Source organism: Galeopterus variegatus, unplaced genomic scaffold (assembly GCF_000696425.1).
Source record: "Galeopterus variegatus unplaced genomic scaffold, G_variegatus-3.0.2 Scaffold4767, whole genome shotgun sequence".
Taxonomy (NCBI): Eukaryota; Metazoa; Chordata; class Mammalia; order Dermoptera; family Cynocephalidae; genus Galeopterus; species Galeopterus variegatus.
This window is the reverse complement of record NW_007730878.1, coordinates 55,408-77,719: the sequence shown is the minus strand read 5'-3', so window position 1 is coordinate 77,719 and position 22,312 is coordinate 55,408. Positions and strand designations below refer to the sequence as shown.

The 22,312-nt window shown below is 38.6% G+C and overlaps 1 protein-coding gene across 1 annotated transcript in view; it reads right to left on the bottom strand.

The window, feature by feature from the left end:
• Positions 1-19,103: 19,103 nt before the first annotated feature.
• Positions 19,104-22,312, bottom strand: part of IRS4 (insulin receptor substrate 4) — a 4,114-nt gene continuing 905 nt past the window's right edge. The window contains exons 2-4 of the mRNA XM_008588307.1: positions 21,359-22,307; positions 20,419-21,307; positions 19,104-19,710 (exon numbers count right to left, since the gene is read on the bottom strand). Of these exons, the coding sequence (XP_008586529.1) occupies positions 19,104-19,710; positions 20,419-21,307; positions 21,359-22,307 (2,445 nt within the window). The remainder of the gene's footprint in view (positions 19,711-20,418; positions 21,308-21,358; positions 22,308-22,312) is intronic.

Here is a 22,312-nt window from a genome sequence, read left to right as displayed (position 1 = left end):
AATTTCCAGAGTTCTGAGAATGTTGATTCTGACAATTTTTGTCATTGTTATTGCTTTTATGGAGAATAGAATTTTCAGAGGTTCTTACAGTATTATTCCCACTGATATCCTCATTTAAATAATAGGAAAAAATAAGAAAAATAGTTTATATATGTACCCACTTACTTTCCATTTTCAATGCTCTTCATTCCTTTGTGTAGATCTATATTTCCATGTTATATCATTTTCTGTGCATGAGAGAATTCCTTTGACATTTCTTGTAGAGCAGTCTGTTGGTTATAAATTCTTTCTGCTGTTATATGTCTAAGGGGTCTTTATTTTGCCTTCAATTCTGAAAGCTCTTTTCACTGGGTATAGAATTCTAGTAAACAGTTTTTTTAAAAAAAGTCATATTAGTACTTTAAAGATGTTTCAATGTCTTTTGCTTGCATAATTTCTGGAGAGAAAGCTGCTGTCATGTTTATCTTTGTTCTTCTGTACATGTTTATCTTTGTTCATGTTTCTTCTGTTTCTTGTGCTTGGCATACATTAAGCTTCTTGGACATGTAGATTTATAGTTTTCATCAAATTTGCAAATTTTCATCCATTATTTTATATATATATATATATATATACACACACACACACCCCTACATATGTATCGGCAGTTGGCTGATGGTTTGGGGTTCAGAACCCTTGACCTTAATGTTATAAATCTGCACTCTAACCAACTGAGCTAACCAGCCAGCCCTATTTCTTAAAATATTTTTCTGCCCTTCCTCCATTTTTGTACAGACTCCATTTGTGTATACTACCAAACTTAAAGTTGTCCCACATCTCAGTGATGCTGTGTTGATTTTTTACACCTCTTTTTCTCTGTGTTTCATGTGGAATTGTCTCTATTGCTATGACTTCAAATTGACTAAATTTTTTCTCCTGTATATCTAATTTGCCATTAATAACATACAATTTATTTTTTAATTTGTAAATTATAGTTTTTTATTGAAACATAATTGATTATACATATATGTGGGGTACAGATATGTACAAAGTGTGATGTTCTAATCAGGATCATTAGTATACTCATCTTTGCAAAACGTAAGCATTCCTTGTGCCTATTAACCAATTTCTAGCTAACCCCATCTCCCCTCCCCATTTCCCATCTCTAGTAACCTAGTTCTGTTTTCTCCTGAAAGTTCAATGTATTATTGTGATTGTTTTTTTTTTTTTTTTTTTTTCTTTCTTTCTTAGCTCCCACTTATGAGTGACAACATGTGGTATTTCTCTTTCTGTGTCTGGCTTATTTCACTTAACATAATTTTCTCCAAGCTCATCCATGTTGCTGTGAATGGCAGAATTTCATTCTTTTTTATGAATGAGTAGTATCCCATTGTGTTTATATACCACATTTTCCTTATCCAGTCTTCCATTAATGGCCATTTAGATTGGTTCCATGTATTGGCTATTGTAAATAAAGCTGCAATAAACATGGGAGTGTGGTTATCCAAATGGATTAGAGACCTAAATATAAGACCTGAAACTATAAAACTCCTAGAAGAAAACATAGGGGAAACACTTTAGGATGTAGAACTGGGCGAAGACTTTATGAATAAGACCTCAAAAGCACAGACAACAAAATAAAAGACAAACAAGTGAAACTAAAATCTTCTGCACAGCAAAGGAGACAATCAACAGAGTGAAAAGACAACCTACAGAATGAGAGAAAACATTTGCAAACTATACATCCTACAAGGGATTAATATACAGAATATGCAAGGAACTCAAACGACTTCACTGTAAAAAAAACCCAAAAAACAAAAAACAAATGATCTGATTAAAAAATAGGCAAAGGAGCAGAATAGAGATTTCTCAAAGGAAGACATACATATGGCCAACAGGCACATGAAAAAATGCTCAACACCAGTAATCATCAGGGAAATGCAAATCAAAATCACATTGAGATATCATCTCACCCCAATTAGATTGGCTATTATCAAAAAGACAGAGAATATCAAATGCTGGAAAGGATGCAGAGAAATTGTAGTTTTTATCTGTGGCAGTTCCATTTGTGTCATTTATATATCTTCCCTGTCTCTACTTAACTTTTAAATATGTGGAATATAGTTATAATAACTTTTAATGCCTTTATCTACTTATTTTATCATCTGTGTCATTTCTGGATAGATTTACATAGATTTTTCTCTTCACTATGGGCCATATACTTCTATTTCTTTGCATAGTAATTTTTAATTTAATGCCAGACATTGTGATTTTATCATGTTGAATATTTTTGTAATCTTGCAAATAGTCTTTAGCTTTCTTCTGGAACACAGATAAATTACTTGGAAACTGTTTGCTTCTTTCAGGTTTTGCTTGTAAGACTTTTTATGAAGATCTGGAGTAGAGCTCAGTCTAAGACTAGTTGTTTTTCCCATAAACCAAAGCAAGACCTTTCTGTGTACATATGCTTTCTGTCTTACGATGGGCTTACACCCGATATACCCATCGTAAGTTGAAAGTGTTATAAGTTGATAGTGCATTTAATACACCTAACCTACCAAACATTATAGCTTAGCCTAGCCTGACTTAAACATGCTCAAAACACTCACATTAGCCTATAGTTGGGCAAAATCACCTAACACAAAGCCTATTCTATAATAAAGTGTTGAATATCTCATGTAATTTATTGAATACTGTACCTAAAGTGAAAACAGAATGGTTGTATGGGTACTCACAGTACAGTTTCTACTAAATGCTTATTGTTTTCACACCATCATCAAGTTGCACCCATCATTAAGTCAGGGACTGTCTGTACTTTTATCTAATATCCCATGAATATTGAAGTTATCTGTACTTTTTTCTTATATTTCATGAATCTTGATGTTTTACATTCTGGCTAGTGGGAACATGTTATATTTCTGAGCCTGTGTGTTAGCACTGTTACCTGTAATCCTTTCAGGTGTTTTTTTCTCTGACTTCAGGTAATTTTTTAACAAGTATGAGGTGACCAGTATTCTCTGTGTGTGTGTGTGTGTGTGAATACTCTGTCTATGAATTCTACCTACCTTGGCCTCCTTGGACACTGAGCTTCATCTTCTCAATTCATGAAGTTTTGTTGAGTTTCCTCACCCTGTCCCATGGCCTGAAATTGCTCCCAAGGCAGTAATCCAGGAAAGTTGTTAGGCTTACTGAGTGTGTTTTGTATATTTTAGGGGTCCCTGTCCTTTTTTAACTGATGCCCAATGTCCTGAAAACCCTTGTTTCGTATTAGGGGTTGTTTCGGTTGTTTAAGTGGAAGGGTTAATTTGGTCTATCTTAGCCAGAAGTGAAAGTCTTCCTAAAGCTTTTTATTTCTCATTATTTACAATGACTTGGTGCCAGCACAGGGTATATATTCACTACAACAGTAGGTCAAAATCATTCTAGAGGGTTTTATTTACTATTTGGCACATTGGGCTTTCATTGTAGAGTCACCTGGTGTGTCTCTTGTAATATAAATATTTGTGTTAGGATGGCCTAATCTTTCGTCTCAGTTGTAATTTAGTAACTGAAGTTTCAGTTAATATATTTTTTCATTAATTCTAGCAAGATGGGATCTCTATCATAAGCGGAAAAAGTGGGAAAAATGGTTTCAAAGTCTCTGAATTCACAGAGGAATATTATGTGCAGCAGGTGTAATGAAGTTATATCCTGGTAGGAGTTGGGAATGTCAAAACAGGGAGGGAGAAGAGAAAACCTTTCTTTCAAATCTTATATGGCAAGCTCTCATTTTACATGGGTCATAAAGCTCTAGACTAAGAAGAAATCTTTCCAATTGTTTCACCCTATTCCCATACTAGACTTCTTACCATGATATTAATAGCTAGGCAAGATGACTAAAATAACTTCTCCAAGAGAGACAGATGGATGAACAGAGTAGTTGAAAGGCTGATAGGGCTTGGGCTATATACCACGTCTAAGATTCCTTGTAGTTCTAAACCCAATTCCAGCATATCAACTCTACACAAAAGAGTCAACTATCATTTTCTAAGGTGTTAAGAAACCAAACTAGACCCTTTGAAGTCTAAATGTTGACCTAATGTCATTGTCACACCCCCACAAAAACACAGGGTAGTCTTGCAAAAAAGGTGTTTTTTTTTAAAGTATCTATATCTTACATGGGTTATATATACTGTAATTGATATAATATATTTAGCTATAATTCTAAACACTCAGTGCCCCACCAATACCTCCTGTTTTCCTGGAATGAGCATAAACTTTAATATAAAAAGATGGGAAAAACAGAATAAAAAAGCAAGGTCAGACAGTTGGTTCCTAAACTGCTTCTGAGAAAGTTAAAACAAAACAGCAAGAACAAAAGTCTGAATATGGATGTACTTTAAATGACCTACATACATTTAATTCCCTAAAAACTATGCAGAAAATGCAAAAATTTTGAAAACCGTCTTGGGAGTTACAAGTGTGTAAATACAGAATGAACTGTAAGCTTTACATTTTTTCTGTAGACACTTAAGAATCTGTTTTCCATTTCAGTATTTCCTTGCTCCTTTTGTTATTGAAATGCTAATTCAGATTACTGCCAGTGAAATAGAAGACCCTATAATGGATATTCTGAGATTGAAAAGTCAAGGAGGGATTGCTTCTAGTTTGGTTCTATAGACCCAAATGTTTAATATTAAATAAAATCAATGGTCTCTTCCTAAATTCTCAGGACTTTATACTAAATAAGTTTCCTCCATTTACATAGCACAGCACTGATGTTGCTGACAAATTCCAATGTAGCATGCAACGGTGGTTCCTAATTGCTTTAGCATTTATCATGCACAAGAGACAGGAGAGAAGTTGTCTCATTTTGTACAGCTCAGTTGCATTTCTTATCTCCCAAGTACACTTAAGCAGCAAACTGGGACTTAATGTAGCTGCGTGAAAACCAGCATCCATTAACATGCAATCTTGGAGGGAAAATGATTTTTTTTTCTAAAACAAAATACAGTTCAACCTCATTCTGTGCATTAATTTTGTATAATTTCCCTTTTGCACGTTTTTATAAATTAGGGTCCATTATCTGACTTACCTATACAAATTCTCATGCTCACATTTCCCAGTTTATACCTCTCGTCAGTTTTGTTTTCAAAACATTTTTAAAAAAACATTTTGGTGCATTTCCAAGATGCCCTTTGGGGTCAGTTAGCACCTTGTGATATTTTTCTAAGCAGTCAACTGGAGGTGCTTAACTAGTGTACACTAGACATCTTTTACTCGACAAGGAACTGAACAGGTTTTATATTTCAAAGAAAGAGTACCTCTTTACATTCTACAGTGGACATATGGTTACTATGTTATCAGACTAGGAGAGTAAGTTCTGTTTATGTGCTCTTGGATGTAGATCCTTCCTGCCAGTGAGTTCTGCTGATTGTCAGAGCAGCCACAGACTGCCTACTGTACCAGGAATTCAAGTCCCATTAAGATGTGAACCCCTAAATGGGTATGCAAAGATCAGATGGACTGACACACACAGATGTGAGTGCTGATTTGTCTTTGAGGGGGCTGTTTGGGATGAATACAATATATTTGGGTTATGCCCTGACAAATACAGATTGCCCACTTGAAGTAATGATTAGAGTTTATACACAGCCACACACAGATCCTAAAATGGCCTCTCCATTGTGGAAAGTTTCTAATGATAAAGACAGTCTAATTACACCTTCCCATTGTGTTAGATATTCTTTTACACACAACTTCTCAGGTGCATCAAGTAAGGTCAAACTGTACAGTCAACTCAGTTGTCTGCATATAGACAATCCATGTAGCTTGTAGATTTTGCACACAATCTGGGACTTGCCTTCCTACCCTGTAGCCCATCTGATCTCATAGATGCCTCCCCATTTATTCTTGGGCAGGCATTCCTCCCAAAGTCTTATATATTTTCACTGCTCTTCTGTGTGGTAAGGGCAAAGAAACAATTGGGGAGGGGGACAATTATTTTTCTAGTGTTCCTTTAAAGCTTTGGTTTCTGAGAAGCCTGATATATGATTTGCTAGTAAATTATTGATATTCAATCCATTCATCCTTCTATATTCCATCAATGCAAAAAGACTGACTGTTCATTGGTGTATTTTCCATGTACTCATATTTGCCTTCCCAGTGGTTAAAAATAACTTAATGAAAAGGGAGTTGTTTAAAAGGTATTAGTGGCAAGGGAAGGAGACAGAAGAAAATTTTAAATGATCACTTCAACCTCCTTGAGCAGTTGCTTCAATATCAGATTCACACACCATTATGGTCTACATGAAAACTCAGGTAAGGCACTTTAAAAATTGTTCTATGCCAGTATTACCTTCACATTTAGAGAATCCAGAGTTGACTTTATCAACTTTATTGAAAAGCCTCATGTTTCTAAGCAAAATAAATTTAATCCAAACCCTAACTTCCCCCAATTGCTTCATCCTGAAAAAATGCAGTCAATTCTACCACAGAGCAGGAAAATATATTAATAATGGCATAGGGACAACAGCATTAAGAAAAAATGAATCTCCACATGAATAACTTACATGACCACATTTATTGCGAGGAGCTCTATGGAAAGGCAAGTCAGATACATATGTGTGTGTGTGTGTGTATATATATATATATATATATATATACACAAAAAACAGTATACAGAGTTGCAAGGTTGTCTCCCAAAACTGCAAATGAGATGTTTACAAAGAGAGTATAAGAGTATTTACAAAAGAAGACAAAGCCAGTGCAACTCAAAGCAGATCTGTGAAGCAGAAATAGCAAATGTAATGAGCTGTTGGAACTGCAAAGTTTTAGTTTTTACTGACCAAGTGACTATGCCTGATACCAAATTAAATGCAGTCACACACACACACACACACGCACGCACGTACGCACACACACACACGCAAGCACACACGCAAGCACACACACACAAGTCGTTCCACCATTGGTTTTTCTCAACAGCAGCATAAACTGATAGCTGGAAAGTAAGTGATATGTTGCTGCACATATACTATAAAAATTCTTCCAGCATAACACTGAATAAATTGTCTGTAAACTAAAAAGCGTCAAAGACTGTATATTTATTATGCTGCACCTGTGACTATTTGTACCTGTTACTACTGTATGTACTGTCGTGTATGAAGTTGCCCATTCATTTATTCAGCAAGTGTTACATCTGTGTTGTACCCTCTGAACTCTGCTAGCAGCCCCTGAACCTAATATGCAAATAAAGTGATACACGATTTTTCCCCAAATAATCTTTTCTTGCCACAATTCTGAACGATTGACTTAGCTTACGTGAAGATAAAATGGTGACAGAAGGCTTGAAAAAAGGCTGCATAAAGAGTAAATTGTCATCATAATGAACAAAAGCCACTCTGCGTTATTTCATTAGGTTGGAAAAAGAGAGAAGTCTGAAGGAACTAACAAAGCTGACGCCCTAGCAGTGACCAATAACTGGAGCAGTGACTGGTACTGCAGCCACATCATCTACTCAGCACCATTCACAAGGAGGAAAAAATCCCCCCATCCCTTTGGTTGGTAGGCAAGGAAAAATATAGAAGTTAACTTGTTTCTTCAGAAAAGTTAGTTTAGCAACATGTACTATAAACCTGCTGGACGAGAGAAGTACACGTTCAAAGACATTAAAATCGAGTGGTAAAACACCTTTAGATAAATGTTATACTACTTCAAAGTTGCACATTATATGCGAAGCAATTTTTTAACAGAGTTATACAAAACGGGTACTTTTATAATCACGTGTACACAGGTACACAAAGGTGCACATACACACAAATATGTGCACACACATACATTAGCACTCACACGCTTATACACTCACTCAAACACTCACACTCCTCTGTGATATGATGAGATTTGCCAGTGATGGTACAACAAGCCGAGATTTGTGCGCCACCACATAACAAAGCTCCAAGCAAACTTCAAGACCTTTGTACCTATCCTCTGTGGTCACCACCTGTTAGTGTCATGTAAGACCTTTGTACCTATCCTCTGTGGTCACCACCTGTTAGTGTCATGTTCTCAAAGGTCCAGGTTCCTAAAGTCTTAATTCAGTTTCCATCAGAGGCAAGCAAAAATAGGAGAGGGGCAGAGCTTGCTCTGATATTTTTATAATTTGGTACATCTTATATCGGCTCATTGTCCAGAAGGAAGCAAAGCCTTATAAGAGGTTCCTTTTGGCTTAAGTTTTAGTCAGAATATTCATTGATAAGTACACACTAATTTCTTGAATGTGAGAAACTGATCTCTTTATAGGAGATCTGGACATAGGAAGGAGAGTGTGTGTTGGGGAGAGGGTCAGAAAAAGAGGAAGAACACAGGGTGAAGGGGGGCAGGTCCAGAGATGCACAGAAGGACCTGTGAGAAGACTTTTGAAGAACCTTGTTTCTTCTAGGAGGCTAATGTAGGTTTCAAAATAAAATAATAATAATAGATTTGGAAATGCTCAATTGATGTGCAGGCAGAACATTACAGTGTTGTGTATCAACAAATAGATAATCTGTTCCTCACTTCTGCCTTTAAAATGTAGGAAATGCTTAATCAAGATATCAGTTTAGTTGACATTTAAGGTGGACAGAATGTTGCAGTTTTGTTAATGAGCAAAAACTGAAATAATCTGCCCTTTAGTCCTGACTTTAAAATATTAGAAATGCCCCATCGAGATATCAGTTCATTTGACATTTAAATCCTTGATCAAGAAATGTTTTGTATATGTACTACTCAGAAAAATAGATTCCAGATCGTACCTACCTTCTCATTAAAAAAACTTTTTTTCTTTATCTGTTCTTGTTTAAAGGTTTTTCAACTTCAAAATTAAGTCTAAATATTATACATCATTAAAATTGGTACTGGTCACATTTATACATATTGTAAATAACATTTTTGTTCTGAAAGAGGGAAAGGAAAAAGTTATGAGGTGCTCATTTTTATAGTATCTGTTTCCTTTGAAAGAGACATATTGAGGAGGGAAACCAGAAATCAAAAACAAAGCACAGTATCAATATTCTTAACTCAAAATCACTAAATCCATAAAGCAGCAGTATGAATGATCTGCGTAAATAGGATCATTCAACTGCCAGAGTCCACTTGTAGGCTTGTAGAAATTTGGGTTGCTTTCTATTCAGATCCTCTGGATTTTCTTTCTTTTAGGCAGATCTGGAGTAGACAAAGATGAAATTCCGTAAACGTCACTTTTCTTCTAAAATGTGTTTTTGTGGCAATGTAATCACTCTAGAAAAAAAAAAGATGATGAAACAGAAGTTACTTTCAGAATCTGTGTGAAGGGCTTTCACCCCCACCTTGTTCTACAACAAAACCAAACAAAATCTAACTAGAAGTTTTTGAGAGACATATTGAGACTGCCTTGGCATGCACGTAGTTAATCAACTCTGCTGCCTGCCTGTAAGAAATACCAGCACAAGCCAGGCAAAGACCCAAGAGCAGTTACTCCTTTTGCCCCCAGGCTGCCACTCTGACATTTCTGGTGGAAAGCAGCTTCGCACATGCGCACACTGTTAATACTTCCTCCCAGTGGAGTCTGCAAGTGAGCCAGGCATCAGGCAGACGGAGAGATTTTTTTTTTTCTTCTCCGACATGCTTGATTATGCCTTCACCAGGTTATGTGGCACAAGTCAAAGGATTTAAGCACAGCGTTGGTGATATTCTTCAGACGCAATCACCGATTTTTTTCTAAAAGAACAAAATCATACCTGCAAACGAGATATGATTGAAATTCCCATCTGTCTGATAAAAAGAGGTTCCAGTATTACTCTTGGCTTCCCGCTTATTGAGAGGGTGCATAAAGGGGAAAGTGGCGGGGGGAAGATCAGGTACAAAGAAGAAGGTGCTGGACTGGAGAAGGGATAGGGATAAATGGTCAGCAAACTGATTATGGGATGGCAGTATAAGATCGGGTCACGTCAAAGTACCAAGTATTCTATTTCATTTGAGACAACCTAAAAGAATCCATGGAAAGCATCCTCCAGAATAGGCTTCAAGTGCAAGATCTTGTATTGAACCAGAAGTATACATCTTAACTATTCATTTTTTATCAGAGGTTTTAAAATGTAACAAACTTGCAGCTGGATGAAGGTGGAAGGTCTCCATCCCCCTCCTACCTGTTTGTTGCTGTTAGTCATGATTCATTGTATAGGCGCATTCCTTCACATTGAAAGGTTTTCAAAAAATAAATGCTGTAGATGAGTAAAGATGTTAAGTTTTCCTGTTTGCAGTGGGTTTAGGAAATTTAAGATTCTTACTCATATATGTGTATCTAGTTTTACACAGGATGAAAGGTGTCTGTGATAGCCATAGGTTAACTGTAAGAGTGCATATTAGCAACTCAGTTATTTGCTGTAATATTACGCAAGACTATGATCATAGAATTTTGTCAGATATCAGCTACACGTTTTTAAAAGAAATTTAAGGTTAGAAAGGTATCTCACCTAATTTAGTTTACTATTTTGTTTTAATATAAGAATTATGTTCAGTTTATATATAGCATACTGCATCTGCTTTAAATGTGATTTCTATCTTACATGATACACTGCATTTCATATATATTTTTCCTAAAACACACAAATTAGTCTCCATTTAACTATCCCATGGACGTTATAGTAAGCCTGAAATTAGGTGCATTTGTTGCTATTAGAGCTGTTTTTCTTTCTTGTTTCCTTTTTTTTTTTTTTTTTAAATAACACAGGCTCTACTGAAAATCTGATTCACATTTCCATTGCTTTTCTATAACACCTACACCAGCATTGACTGAATGCTTGATAACTTACTAAAACCTGGTAAATTGTGTAATTTCAAGTTTACTTTACAAAATACATTTGCCAATTCTTGATTAACTATGCTAGGAGAAAGGAGTAATGCTATCCAAAACGGGATAATCCCAAAATAATTTAACTTGTTTTTGAAATGTATTACAGGAACTTGAGTGACAGATTTGCCTTTATAATCCTGTTTCACTTAGGCCAATATTAAAATGAGTTTACATTCCCCGAGCACATTCCAAAGAATAGAATACAGAAGCAACTCAAAAGCTTGCTGGGTGGCAAAGGAAAGCAATTTGGGATTAAAACTGAACAGTCTGCAAAATGAATATGAAAAGGCTGACAATAATACCTTAGATTTGTCTCCTGTTTATTTTTCTATCATTTTACCACCAGAAAAGTAAATGGCGATGCTTTTAATAATATGATTTGGTTTTGATGTTTTATTCCCATCTAATATTGACAGGTTATAAATAACTACTGTTCATTCTTATTTTCCAATTAATCAAATATCTTTTTAATGACAAGTTAATTCCACCTCTTTTAATGGTGGTACACTCTTTAAGTAATTTTTTCCTGTAAGAGAGAAAATCTCGACGAACTCCGATGGGTTGAAGCATTTTCCTGCTCCTCCTTCCCAAATCTGGCTGGTATCATTTTCTTCTCTAAAACAAATGAAGTAAACTTTTCTGTTTCAATTTGTATAATCACATAAACCTGAATGTTAATCTTTAATGCACTCTTAAAGCACACATGACTTTAATATTCCTGGAAATTTGTAAGGTAAGCTAAGAAAGCAGTTCCTGTAGGGTATTCCAGACCTCTTTGTATGAATCTTAAATACATCCCTATTTCAGTTGGAAGTCCAAAACAGCAATGAACCCTCTGCCCATATAAAGGTGAAACTATAACAATATATCCAGTTATTCTGCCTTTCTCTTTTCACTCTCCACAATCTTATTGTCTTAGTTATCTTTCTAACTCCAATTTTCCTAGAACTCAAAAATGTTTTTCAAGTTCTTCTGAAATTTCCTCACTCTGTTCATTAGTCAACATGCTATCCCTGCAATCAACTGGTGATCACACAAGCAGGGGCAACCAAGTAAAGCACTGAAGACAAACAAACAAAAGGAAATAAAGAGAAATGGAAACATACACTCCAAAGATGAATGTATAATAAATCAATTACATTATTTAGGTTAGCATTGTCTCTGGACTATATGTAGATTTTTTTTCCTTCAATAAAAGCAGATCATTACACCTTTCCATGACCTGTGAATGAGAAGAGGATTCTCTAGGACTTGATTAAAAAAAAAAAAAATTAAGTGCTATCCTTCAAGGGTGAAAACTAGCAATAATTGCTGCTAGTCTTTATAACACCAATCATCCCAGACTACTATCTCCTTCATAGATCAGATGATAAAATAAGCTTCTCTCCATGGTGGCAAGTTTTGTGACAGAATAGTCAAAAGAATCTGTAAGGAAAATGGATGACACTTCTAAACTTCCATCTCCTCAAAGGTCAGCTCAATTGTTTCACACCTGCCCTTCGCTAGCAGGCCCTGGACCACTTACGCATGTTCATTCCAGTCTTGATTATCTGGACACAAACTGTTAGGGGATCAGCTACAGGATTTTTATCCTAGGTCAGCTTCTCTACTACCTCCCAACACACATTTGGGCCACTTCACTCTGCTGCCTAGTTACTGCCGACTTAAGGAATGCAAGTTACTAGAATTCTAATATAGGCAGGCTCCAATTTACAAAAGAGACATATTCCAAGGTTCATTGTTTAGTTGAAACACAGAATAAATTATCTCATGGAAACAATGTCATAAATAAATGGTGGATAGGTTCGTGGGTTTGTCTACACATGCCTATATTTAACCTATGTAGTTCCTGAACTAACATAGGAACAACTTTGACTACACCCAATAATCATTTCTGTGGGAAGATGTATTTGAAGTTTCAATTTGGGACTCCAGGAAAATATGCCTTCTAGCCATATTTAAACTTAAGCAGATGGAATAGTTGGGAGCAGGATGACAGTGGAAGAACTGTAGCCATAATAAGGACTCCTTAGTGGAGTCGGGGAGCTCTGAGGGTGAAGACAATGTTGGTATGCCTTCAAGGCTGGAGGCGCAACTTATTAAAAAGCAGGTGTTAAAACCACATTTGTTGCTCAGACTTTCAAGGGCACCATGGGAGCACATGTAAGCAATTTTCAAGATGAATTTATAGATACAGAATTCGTTGATATTGTCTCTAAGTTTCAAGTCTACAAGTAGAAAATTAGTAATCATAGAGAGACAAATTTTAGAAATTTGGAAAACTAGCTAAAGTGACTACAATTTATGGGGACTTGGATATTCAGTAAATCCAGAAGGACTGGCCAGCATCACACATATTGTGGTCAATCCAATCATGAAAACAGCTTTAAACACCAGCCCAGCTGCTTCTGTGCCAACAAGTGAGAGTAGAGCAGACAGCACAGCCTTGGATCTGTACAAGGATCCCTACAAGGAAGGCTGTTCCTGCAAGCTAAGCACAAGCAGGCTGTGAACTGCAAGTGACAAACTTTCTGGAAAATAAGTCTTCCGTGGACCCTGTGGGACTCCCAGAGTGACCCTCACCTTTTCAACCAGAGAGAGATCAGGAAAGGGCATGTTTTCCTGAAATTAAGGGCACAAGTCTGGCAAAGGGCATATGAGGATAAGACTCACAGAATACAGCCAATGTAACCCTCACCGATAGGAAACTGGTGTCAGGAAACTAGGAAAAAAATAGCAGTAACTCTCTCATTTTACTAAATAAATATTTAAGTACATGTTTCCCGTTCTGAAAGGAGATAATTCCGCAGCCAGAAGTTAGTTGAAAGGTACCTTGTAAAAGAATGCAAACCTAAAATAGTATACATGTTTACATTTTTTAAAAATCCTTAAAAATTCCTGTTTCTCAAGTGTTGAGCCTACTTTTCCAAAAGAAGATGGAAATATAAGACCTATAGCTGCATAGCCAATAGTCAATGCAGTATTGTTTGAAAATATATTTTAAATTCACATGGCATGCACATCATCTTGGCGATTCTATCAATAGCTTTAAAATTAGCGATCTGATACTTGTGGTAAAAACTGAATGTGTTGTAATGTACTCATTTACTATAAAAAGTAGCTTTTTAAAATTTCTCATTTTTCACTCAGTACCAAGCAACATTTTCCAGTAAATGATCCTCACCATCTAAAAGCGTGGCAGCACCTCTTAGACAAAACACACTGCAGGCTTTAATTAAGCATTTTACAAAGCTCTTTTCCAATACTGCCAATAAAATGCCTGGGCTATTTTTCATAGTCCTAAAGCCTTAAAAAAGGTGCCAAACAAAATGAATTTAATTTTAAATAAGGATTTTAATGTCTCATGGGGAGGATTTGATTTTTCAAGGCTTCTAAAATCTACTTGCCTGACTGCCAAAAGCAAGTTTACTTTTTAACCAAATTAAGAGCATCTATTTCTACAGAGCTTTTTCTTCTACCTGTCTTACTTTATCCTGCTTTGCCCACTGTGATGGTTTGGAATAGAATATCAGATTTTATACAGAATGAAGAAATTAAATGAAAAGACTTCCTGCTATAACTGGCAAATGTCACTGGAATATTAGGAAAAGGAAAGAAATCTCATTTCAATTAAGGAAATGACCATTAATGGAAGCTTACTGAATGGACCCTTAATTCACTTTCTTTCCTTGCAATGTTTCTGTGGGATCTAAGTAGATACACTATTTGTGTTTGGGAGGTAAAGATTAGCTAACTCCTCTCTGGATTACATTTGGAACATTCAATTCCAGTACAGGTCAAATTCTTTTATTCTAAGAGCCACGGCAAACAGTACAATGTAATGAAAATTATCCAAGCCCTGGCAGATGATTCACAGTTGTAATGCTCTCTGAATGAATGAATTACAACAATATTTGCTACTATCAAATTCAAGCAAACTTGTAATTTTTCCCCAATCCTTGCCTATATAATAATATTTCATCAATAAGAAAATAAGAGATTAAACACCTGATAAAGAAGTGTGGTGTGCTGGGTAGAGTAGTGGATTTAAAATCAGATGTCTTGGTTAGATTTTCAGCTTTGCCACTTACCTTTCTCACCACAGGAAAATTCTTAACACAGGTTTTACTTCCAGTACTTACCATCCATCAGTAAAATAATCAATATGCTTTGCAAACTGTAAGGCAATCTGCAACTGGAAAGCATTCCCTTAATCAACAAGTTGACAATTTAACAACAGTTCCTTTTAAATCACAAACACTATTCCTTAACTCCTTACACTGGTTAGCCACATCTATTCCAACAAGACATTTTTTTGGATCATTCTGTGAAGTCTGAGTTTGTTTCCAAAACAATTCCCTGCCAATGACTCAGAAGTATTTTGTTCTTGTTTGGTGATTAGGGAGGGCAAAAGAAAGCAAGAGATATTGTTTGAGTTTTTATGCATGTGTGATATTCTGGTGTGCTTAATTATAGTCCTGGTCCTTGTTTAAAGTAGATGTTTAGCTAGAGGCTGAAATTCTTATCCTGGGAGCATCACTCTTAAAATAGAATGAACGCAAATGAATAATGATCACCAACAACATTATTTAACTTTGAGTGAGGTCTTCTTTAATTGTTATAGGTCAAATACCTCATTACTCCAAAGGACTGTCCAATTTTGGAGGGTAGAATGTTGACCCATCAATGGTGGCTGGGAAATCTCTGCCATATGGAGATCCTATTCTAGTAATTTATAATAAATAAGTTCAATACAATAAAACAATTTGCTCTTAGCATCTATAATTTATACCAACAGGCTTTAGCAGTAGTACATTTCAAAGAAGCTTAGGCATCCTTCACGCTGATAACTGTCTGAAATTTCAAAAGTTAATTAATACAGATTTTTTTGCTTTTGCTTTTTAATACCAAGTGCTATCATAACATTACTAATTTGGCTGAGCATTTCTCTCACCCCTCCTAAAGCTGCCCTTTTCATCTTCCTGTCTCTTGAATGAAAAATCAGGGAAATTTTCACATCAAGTCATTTGGAACTGTGAATATCCACATCAGGTAAGGTACTAAAAGAAGCAAAAACTCATACACGGATTAAGCATCAGTCTAAACCACACAAGAAACTACATTCTCCCAAATGCTCATACCTATAACCCATGTGTCTAAAATGTGAAGACTTCATCTTCAATAAATACTTTAAAATTATTTCAGTTTTTTAAAAAAATCATGTCCACGTTATATATCTGGGTGTTTCTTTCTAATCAATTTGAACAAATGCCCTTAAAGAAATTACTTATATGTAATGTGACTATAGGTAAATAAGATTATGTATTAATTTTTTGTTGCATGGAAAAAGCTGTTCCACTGATTTATAATCGCACTTCACTTAAATAATAAACAGATCCCAATTATAAAGATTCCAACTCTGAACAACCATGTAAAGTACTTCAAACAAAAGTAAAGACTAACTAAAAAGTGGGATTTGAGAATGGAGAATTTTATTTTATCTTTGTGTTTCTAAATGTAATAATAACAGTAACAACGATAATAGCTATATAATAATTCATGTATAGTGCTTACTATGTGCCAGGCACTATTTTAAGCACTTTCCATACATTATAATTATTTTTTGAGATACATAACTCCTAAAGAAGACTGTGCCTTTGGTTTCTCTGTCATAATATTTTTTGTTTGTTTGTTTCTTAACGTGATCTTTTTTTTTTCCAATGTTAGATAGGAAGATGAAGAGAGATTGGAAATGGGTGAAAATTATCTATAGCTTTATAGTAAAAAACAATCAGAATTATTCAGCCGTTCTTCACACAGACAACATTCTACCACATCTATTTACATTTAAATGCTAACCAAATTCACTTCCTTCAATAGGCTGCTTCACCACCCTCATCCCCACCCCCACTCCACCATTTCTTCTATATATCTTAGCAAATTATGGGCAGAATTCACCCTCAGGACCAATTATTTTGCAAAAAACTAAATCATCAGCTTAAACTGTTGAAATTTAACTTCAGCATTTTTTTTTTTTTTCCTGCTGGCTGGTCCAGGGATCCAAACCTGTGATCTTGGTGTTATAAGGCTGTGCTCTAACCAATTGAGCAAACCAGCCAGCCAACTTCAGTATTAATCCAATGAAACAATAATAATATCTTACATTTGTAAAGTACTTTGACGTTCCAAAATCCTTTCACATTGATTTGCTTATTTCAAACTAAGCGCCTGCCTCTCTGTGAGATATAGCTTCCTTGCTGTAGTCTCTCAATAAAGTTAGAAATTCCCTCACTAAACAATACATTTGGAGAATGTTAAATCTCCAAAATTGCTACAAAGTCATAAATTAGTAATTTATGCTAATATAGTGACCACTGGATCTAGATAATCCTCAGGAAGTCAGAGATTATTTGAGGAACAATAAGATTTCATTAATTTTAATCTTTGCTTAAACAAAGAATAGAATATTGGAAAGTATAGAAAAACCTCTATGAAAACTCATCTTTTTCAAAGTATCACAGAGACAGAGGCAGCTATGTATCACCTACATCAAAATTATAAATGGTGTCTTCAGTAGTTAGGCTCAAACAATAGCTTGAGTCCAATTTTCAGGTGTATTTTACAGAATAAAACAGATCTGTTCCTGAAAAGCTGATTATGAATTAAATTCTTAGAAATGTAAATATATGTTTTAAATGCATCGGTATAGTAGTAACTCTAGTGGTGATTGCGTGTGTGTGTGTGTGTGTGTGTGTGTGCGTGTGTGCGTGTGTGTAGGTTCACAATTTAAAGGAGATCTGAATTGAATCCTTTGGCAATCCAAAGCATCCTTTTGTCATTTTAATGATCACTCTTTAATGTGTACGTGCTGCAAATGTGAGTTTTTGTATGGCAAGTTTTCTATAGCAGGGGGAGAAAGGGGAGGGCCACACCTGCACTAAATAGGGAGCTTGTTAGGTGACTGTTGTGATCAGTCCCCAACTTGTTCTGCCTGATCAAGCACAGTGGGCAGAGATCCAATCACAAAAGCATTCCACAAAGCAAGCAAAGCAAAAATCTTCACTAAACTGACTACTGGAATGAAAGCTGCCAGGTCCCTCCCTTCCTTTCACTGGGAAGAAAGCATATTCTACTAAAGAGGAAAAGCAGTTGAGACTATGGAGACATTTTCCGCAATCACTTTTTGAGAATGTCTTAAGACACACTAATGACAAGATTGCCCAATGCTGTACAAAGCAGATTTACTTTAAGTCTTGTTTCCAAGTCCAAGAGCTCCTACTCTTTCTCACTTCTTCCTTTGGAAAAGTAAGCCCTTTAAAAAACTCCCACTCTTCCAGGGTAGGCTGCCCCTAGAATCAGGTCTTACCCCAGCACTGTTATCTTGCTTTCTTTAATTCCCCAGAAAACACACCAATGAAATGTTTTAAATGTTTTTTAAACCTTTGAAACAATATGCACATCCATTATCAAGTTGTCACCACACCCTCTTTTGGAAAGGTGGGGGGTTAAAATAAGAAAATGCACAGCAAATGAGACTTGCCTTTACTACTAGTGACAGAGAAAAGGAACACTGAAGGTTTCTGGCAATTTATCCTGTATAAAAACAAAAAAAGATCAACACAAAAACACATTCCAGAGCCAAATACTGTCCTTCTTAAAGCACCTGCTGTTCTGGATTATTTATGTTTTGTTCCCCCCAGGCATGCGTGCTAACAATTGAGATTTAACTTTCTCGGTAAATTACAGCAAACTAGCATAACAATGACTGCTTTTTAAAAAGTAATTTGCAGAGAAGAAAGTTATCCTCCCCAAACATTAACAGTTGATGGTTACTGTTTAATAGTCTGTGCTCTTATTCAATCCCAACACTTAAATATGGGCATTGTAGAAAAGCAGCTTTTAGTTGTCGATTTGAAAATGTTGATGAAACTCAATTAACGATGTCCTGCTTTGCATTATAATTTCGTGATGGGGAAGGATGTTTGAAAGCATCCTCGAGCTATAGGTCCTTGAGTTTTAACTACTCCTAAGAAGTAGAACCAATGTTTAAATGATAATCGATTTTGTCCAGATAAAGAGATTTTTGATTAGATAAAATCTTAAGTTTATGCAAAGATCAAAAAGGTATTGCGTGAATAATTAAAACTGAATTCTGCCCTCCATGTCAAATAGCACCAATTAATGAACTATTACCTCACGTGTCTAACACCGTAGCCAGTAGCGCACCGATTCATTAAGCAATGACCATTAACTTTAGGGAAATTAATTCTAAAATTTACCAACCTCTTTTGGGAGAGTCGAACTTCTTGTTGTCAAGTCTGGCAAAGTCCATTGTCACGTAAATGTCGTCGTCGTCGTCGTCAGAATCTTCTCTCACCGGGGGTCTTAGCACCCGGCGAGGGCGAGGTGGTGGTGTGGGAGGCACAGCTGCAGCGGCAGCCCCACCCGCCCAGTTGTCACCTCCGGAGGCGAGGTCTGCAGATAGGTTTTGGGCTCCAGGGTTCGAGCCACGGGCGATGTATCGGGCTCCCCTTGGGGTTTGGGCATCATCAGCATTAGCAACAGGTTGAAACCAGCGGGCGGAGGCGGAGTCAAATCCAGCTGCGGCCTCGAAGCCCGCGGCGGCTACGCCGATGCCCGGCGCCGCGGCGAGCGCCGAGGCCGCCGCTAAAGCCCGGCCCACGGCTAAGGCTGGAGCTGCTGCCGAAGCTGCAGCGGAGGCTGAGGCGGCGGCAAGGTCCCTCTCGAGGCTATCAGTTGGAAAAGCGGAGACAGCGGCTCTGGCAGATGTAAAGAAACTTTGCGAACGGCTATGTGGGCGTCTTCTCTCTTGCTCTTCTTCCTGCAGCAGCCTAGCTACAGGTGGTGGTTCAGAGCATCGGCTGGAGGAGAGAGAAATGTCCACACAGCACTCAGAAAATGGGTCGGCCACATACATCCGACCTGTTTCAGCATCATACCGAATGGCACTGTCAGCAAAAGGCACGGCTGGTGTCATTGCTGGGTTGAAAATTACTTCAGTGTAGTCACCCTCTTCCCCGTTAGCATTGCTACCTGTAGCACTGAGAGGAAGAGGAGGAAATGGCCACCTACCACCGTCCAGATATACGGGGTTGGCACCTGGTATAGCTCTTAAAAGACATGAGAGGTCGTTTGCTGGATTTGGAAACGGCACTCCGAACTCAACATTCACGTAATGTGAAAAGGCTGACTGTCTTGGGTCAGCAATTATACGCCACGAATGTGGCAGTCCTTGAGCAGAGAGGACTGGCGTATTGCTACCTCTTTTAGTGAAGTCAATGTTGACATAGTCACTAGAGCCGTCAGCTTTTCTCTGCTCATGTGTGGGCTTTTGTGTTTTTGGCTTGATTTTATCCCCTTTTGTAATAAAAGAAAGCCGGTTAGGTCTCTTAGCTTTATTTTTTGGGGACCCATCATCTAAAGGCTTTGAAGGTGACCCCCCATCTACATGTCTTGAGAATGACCCCTCAACTGAAGGCTTCAAAGCTGCATCTTTGGGACCCCAATTAAATAAGGCATCTTTGTCTAGGCCCCTCCCCAGGAACTTTCCAGGTAACATTGGTACATACTCACTGCGGTCACTCTGTCCCAAGGGTGAGCTCTGAAAAGGATTTGGCAGAGTGAAGTAGGAGCTCCAACTTTTGGAGGAAGAGCCGCCCTGAAGATTTCTAGAGTTTTTTGGAATTGCACCGGCTCCAGGAGCCATAAACATGTAGTCACTCTCACTGTCGTTGTCCTTTGAGTCATCCTCTTTGTTAGCATCGGGTGATTTTGGAGGACTTGGGGCAGGTGGTGGATTCACTCTAGGAAACATCATCATGTACCCTCTTGAATCTTCAAAAGGTGACTGAGAGTGGCGCTTTTTTGAATCAAAAACATTTTGCGGAGCCATTGGCATATAATCACTGGAGCATGCGAGAGGGGCAGCTACTCCTGGCCTCATTGGCACATATGGGTCATCCTCATCTTCGTCAAAAGCTCTGGCTCTATGGGGACCCCAAGCTGCACCTTCTGGGGTCTCTGCATCTTTCACTTCTTTGGCTTCTTTGTGTTCCTTTGTGGCTCCTCTGTCAGCACAGAAATAAAGTCGGAACCTTCCTCCAGACTTCCCTTTTCCACCAGTTGCTCCAGCTGTTGGGGATGGAGTTGGGGGTGGTGGGGGTGGTGGGGGTGGTGGAGATGGTGGCGTTTGCTGTTGCTTACTTTGAGTTAATTTGCCAAAGTAGGATCTTTTCTTCACAGATTTTCCACGTTCACCATCATCATCGGAGCCTTTCCCACCTCCTGAGCCCTTACCCCCTCCAGAGTTCTTGCCACCGCCAGAGCCATGGCCATCCCCTGGTTCCTGGCCATCACCTGAGCCATGTCCACCTCCGGCTCCCTGGCCACTGCCTGAGCCGTGGCCACCTGTGGTGCCCTGGCCATCTCCTGAGCACCGATTTCCTCCTGCGCCATGGCCTCCTGACCCCTGGCCACTTGAGCTCTGGCTGCCACTTGAGCCCTGGCCACCTCCGGATCCCTGCCCCGTGCCTGAACACTGGTTTCCTCCTGAGCTCTGGCTACTGGAACCTTGGCTACTGGAGCCCTGGCCACCTCCTGAGCCTCGGCCATTTCCCGAGCCCCAATTGTTCATGGGCATGTAGTCACCTCTGCTTCCTTCCTGACCCTCTTTGTCCCGAGGATTGCCTTCCTCCCCAGAATTGCCAGAGCCGGAGCCAGATGCTTCAGAAGACATGCAAGCTCCGTCGCTGGGGGCTTCTGCAGGGTGCGGGGTACGTACCGGGCTGAGTGTTAAGCGGCGAAAAAAGCTGGCTGGCACTGAAATCGCTCTCTTGGACCTGCGCGCTCTGGGCAGGGGGAGTCTTCCACGCCTGGAGGGGGCCGCAGGCTCGCTGGGTGTCATAAAGCGCCTGGTGAAGAGCATCTCATCTTCCCCGTCACCGATGGCCCCGAGGTGGCATAGTTGCCCAAAGCGGGACCTTCTGAGCCAGCCGCCGGGTTCGATCGGCAGCAAGCCCAGGTGCCTCCTAGTGGACAGCAGGGTTAACAGGTGGGCTCCGATGCTGATGCTGTAGCTGCGGCAGCGGGCTCTGTATTCATCTGCACACAAAGCTTTCATCTTCTCCAAAAACAGCTCGTGCATGTTTTGGGCCACCACACGGTCATCGACCTGCATCCAGAGTTCCCCCGGACCGATGACGGTGGACCTGCCAACTTCCAAGAAGAAATACTGCTCCGAGTGGCCGCAGCGACGGATGCTCAGGAGCTGAACAACCACGCTGGCCACTTCGGTGTTCAGCCTCACAAACACGACCTCCTCGTCGGTAAGACACAGCCGGAACACGCCGCTCAGCTCTTTTCTGTGCCCCAGCCCCCTGGGTTTGACTGTTACCTGCCACACATCTTTGTAGAAGGGTGGCTCCGCCGCCGCTGGGGCCGCCAGCGCCGCCGGCTCTCCGTCCG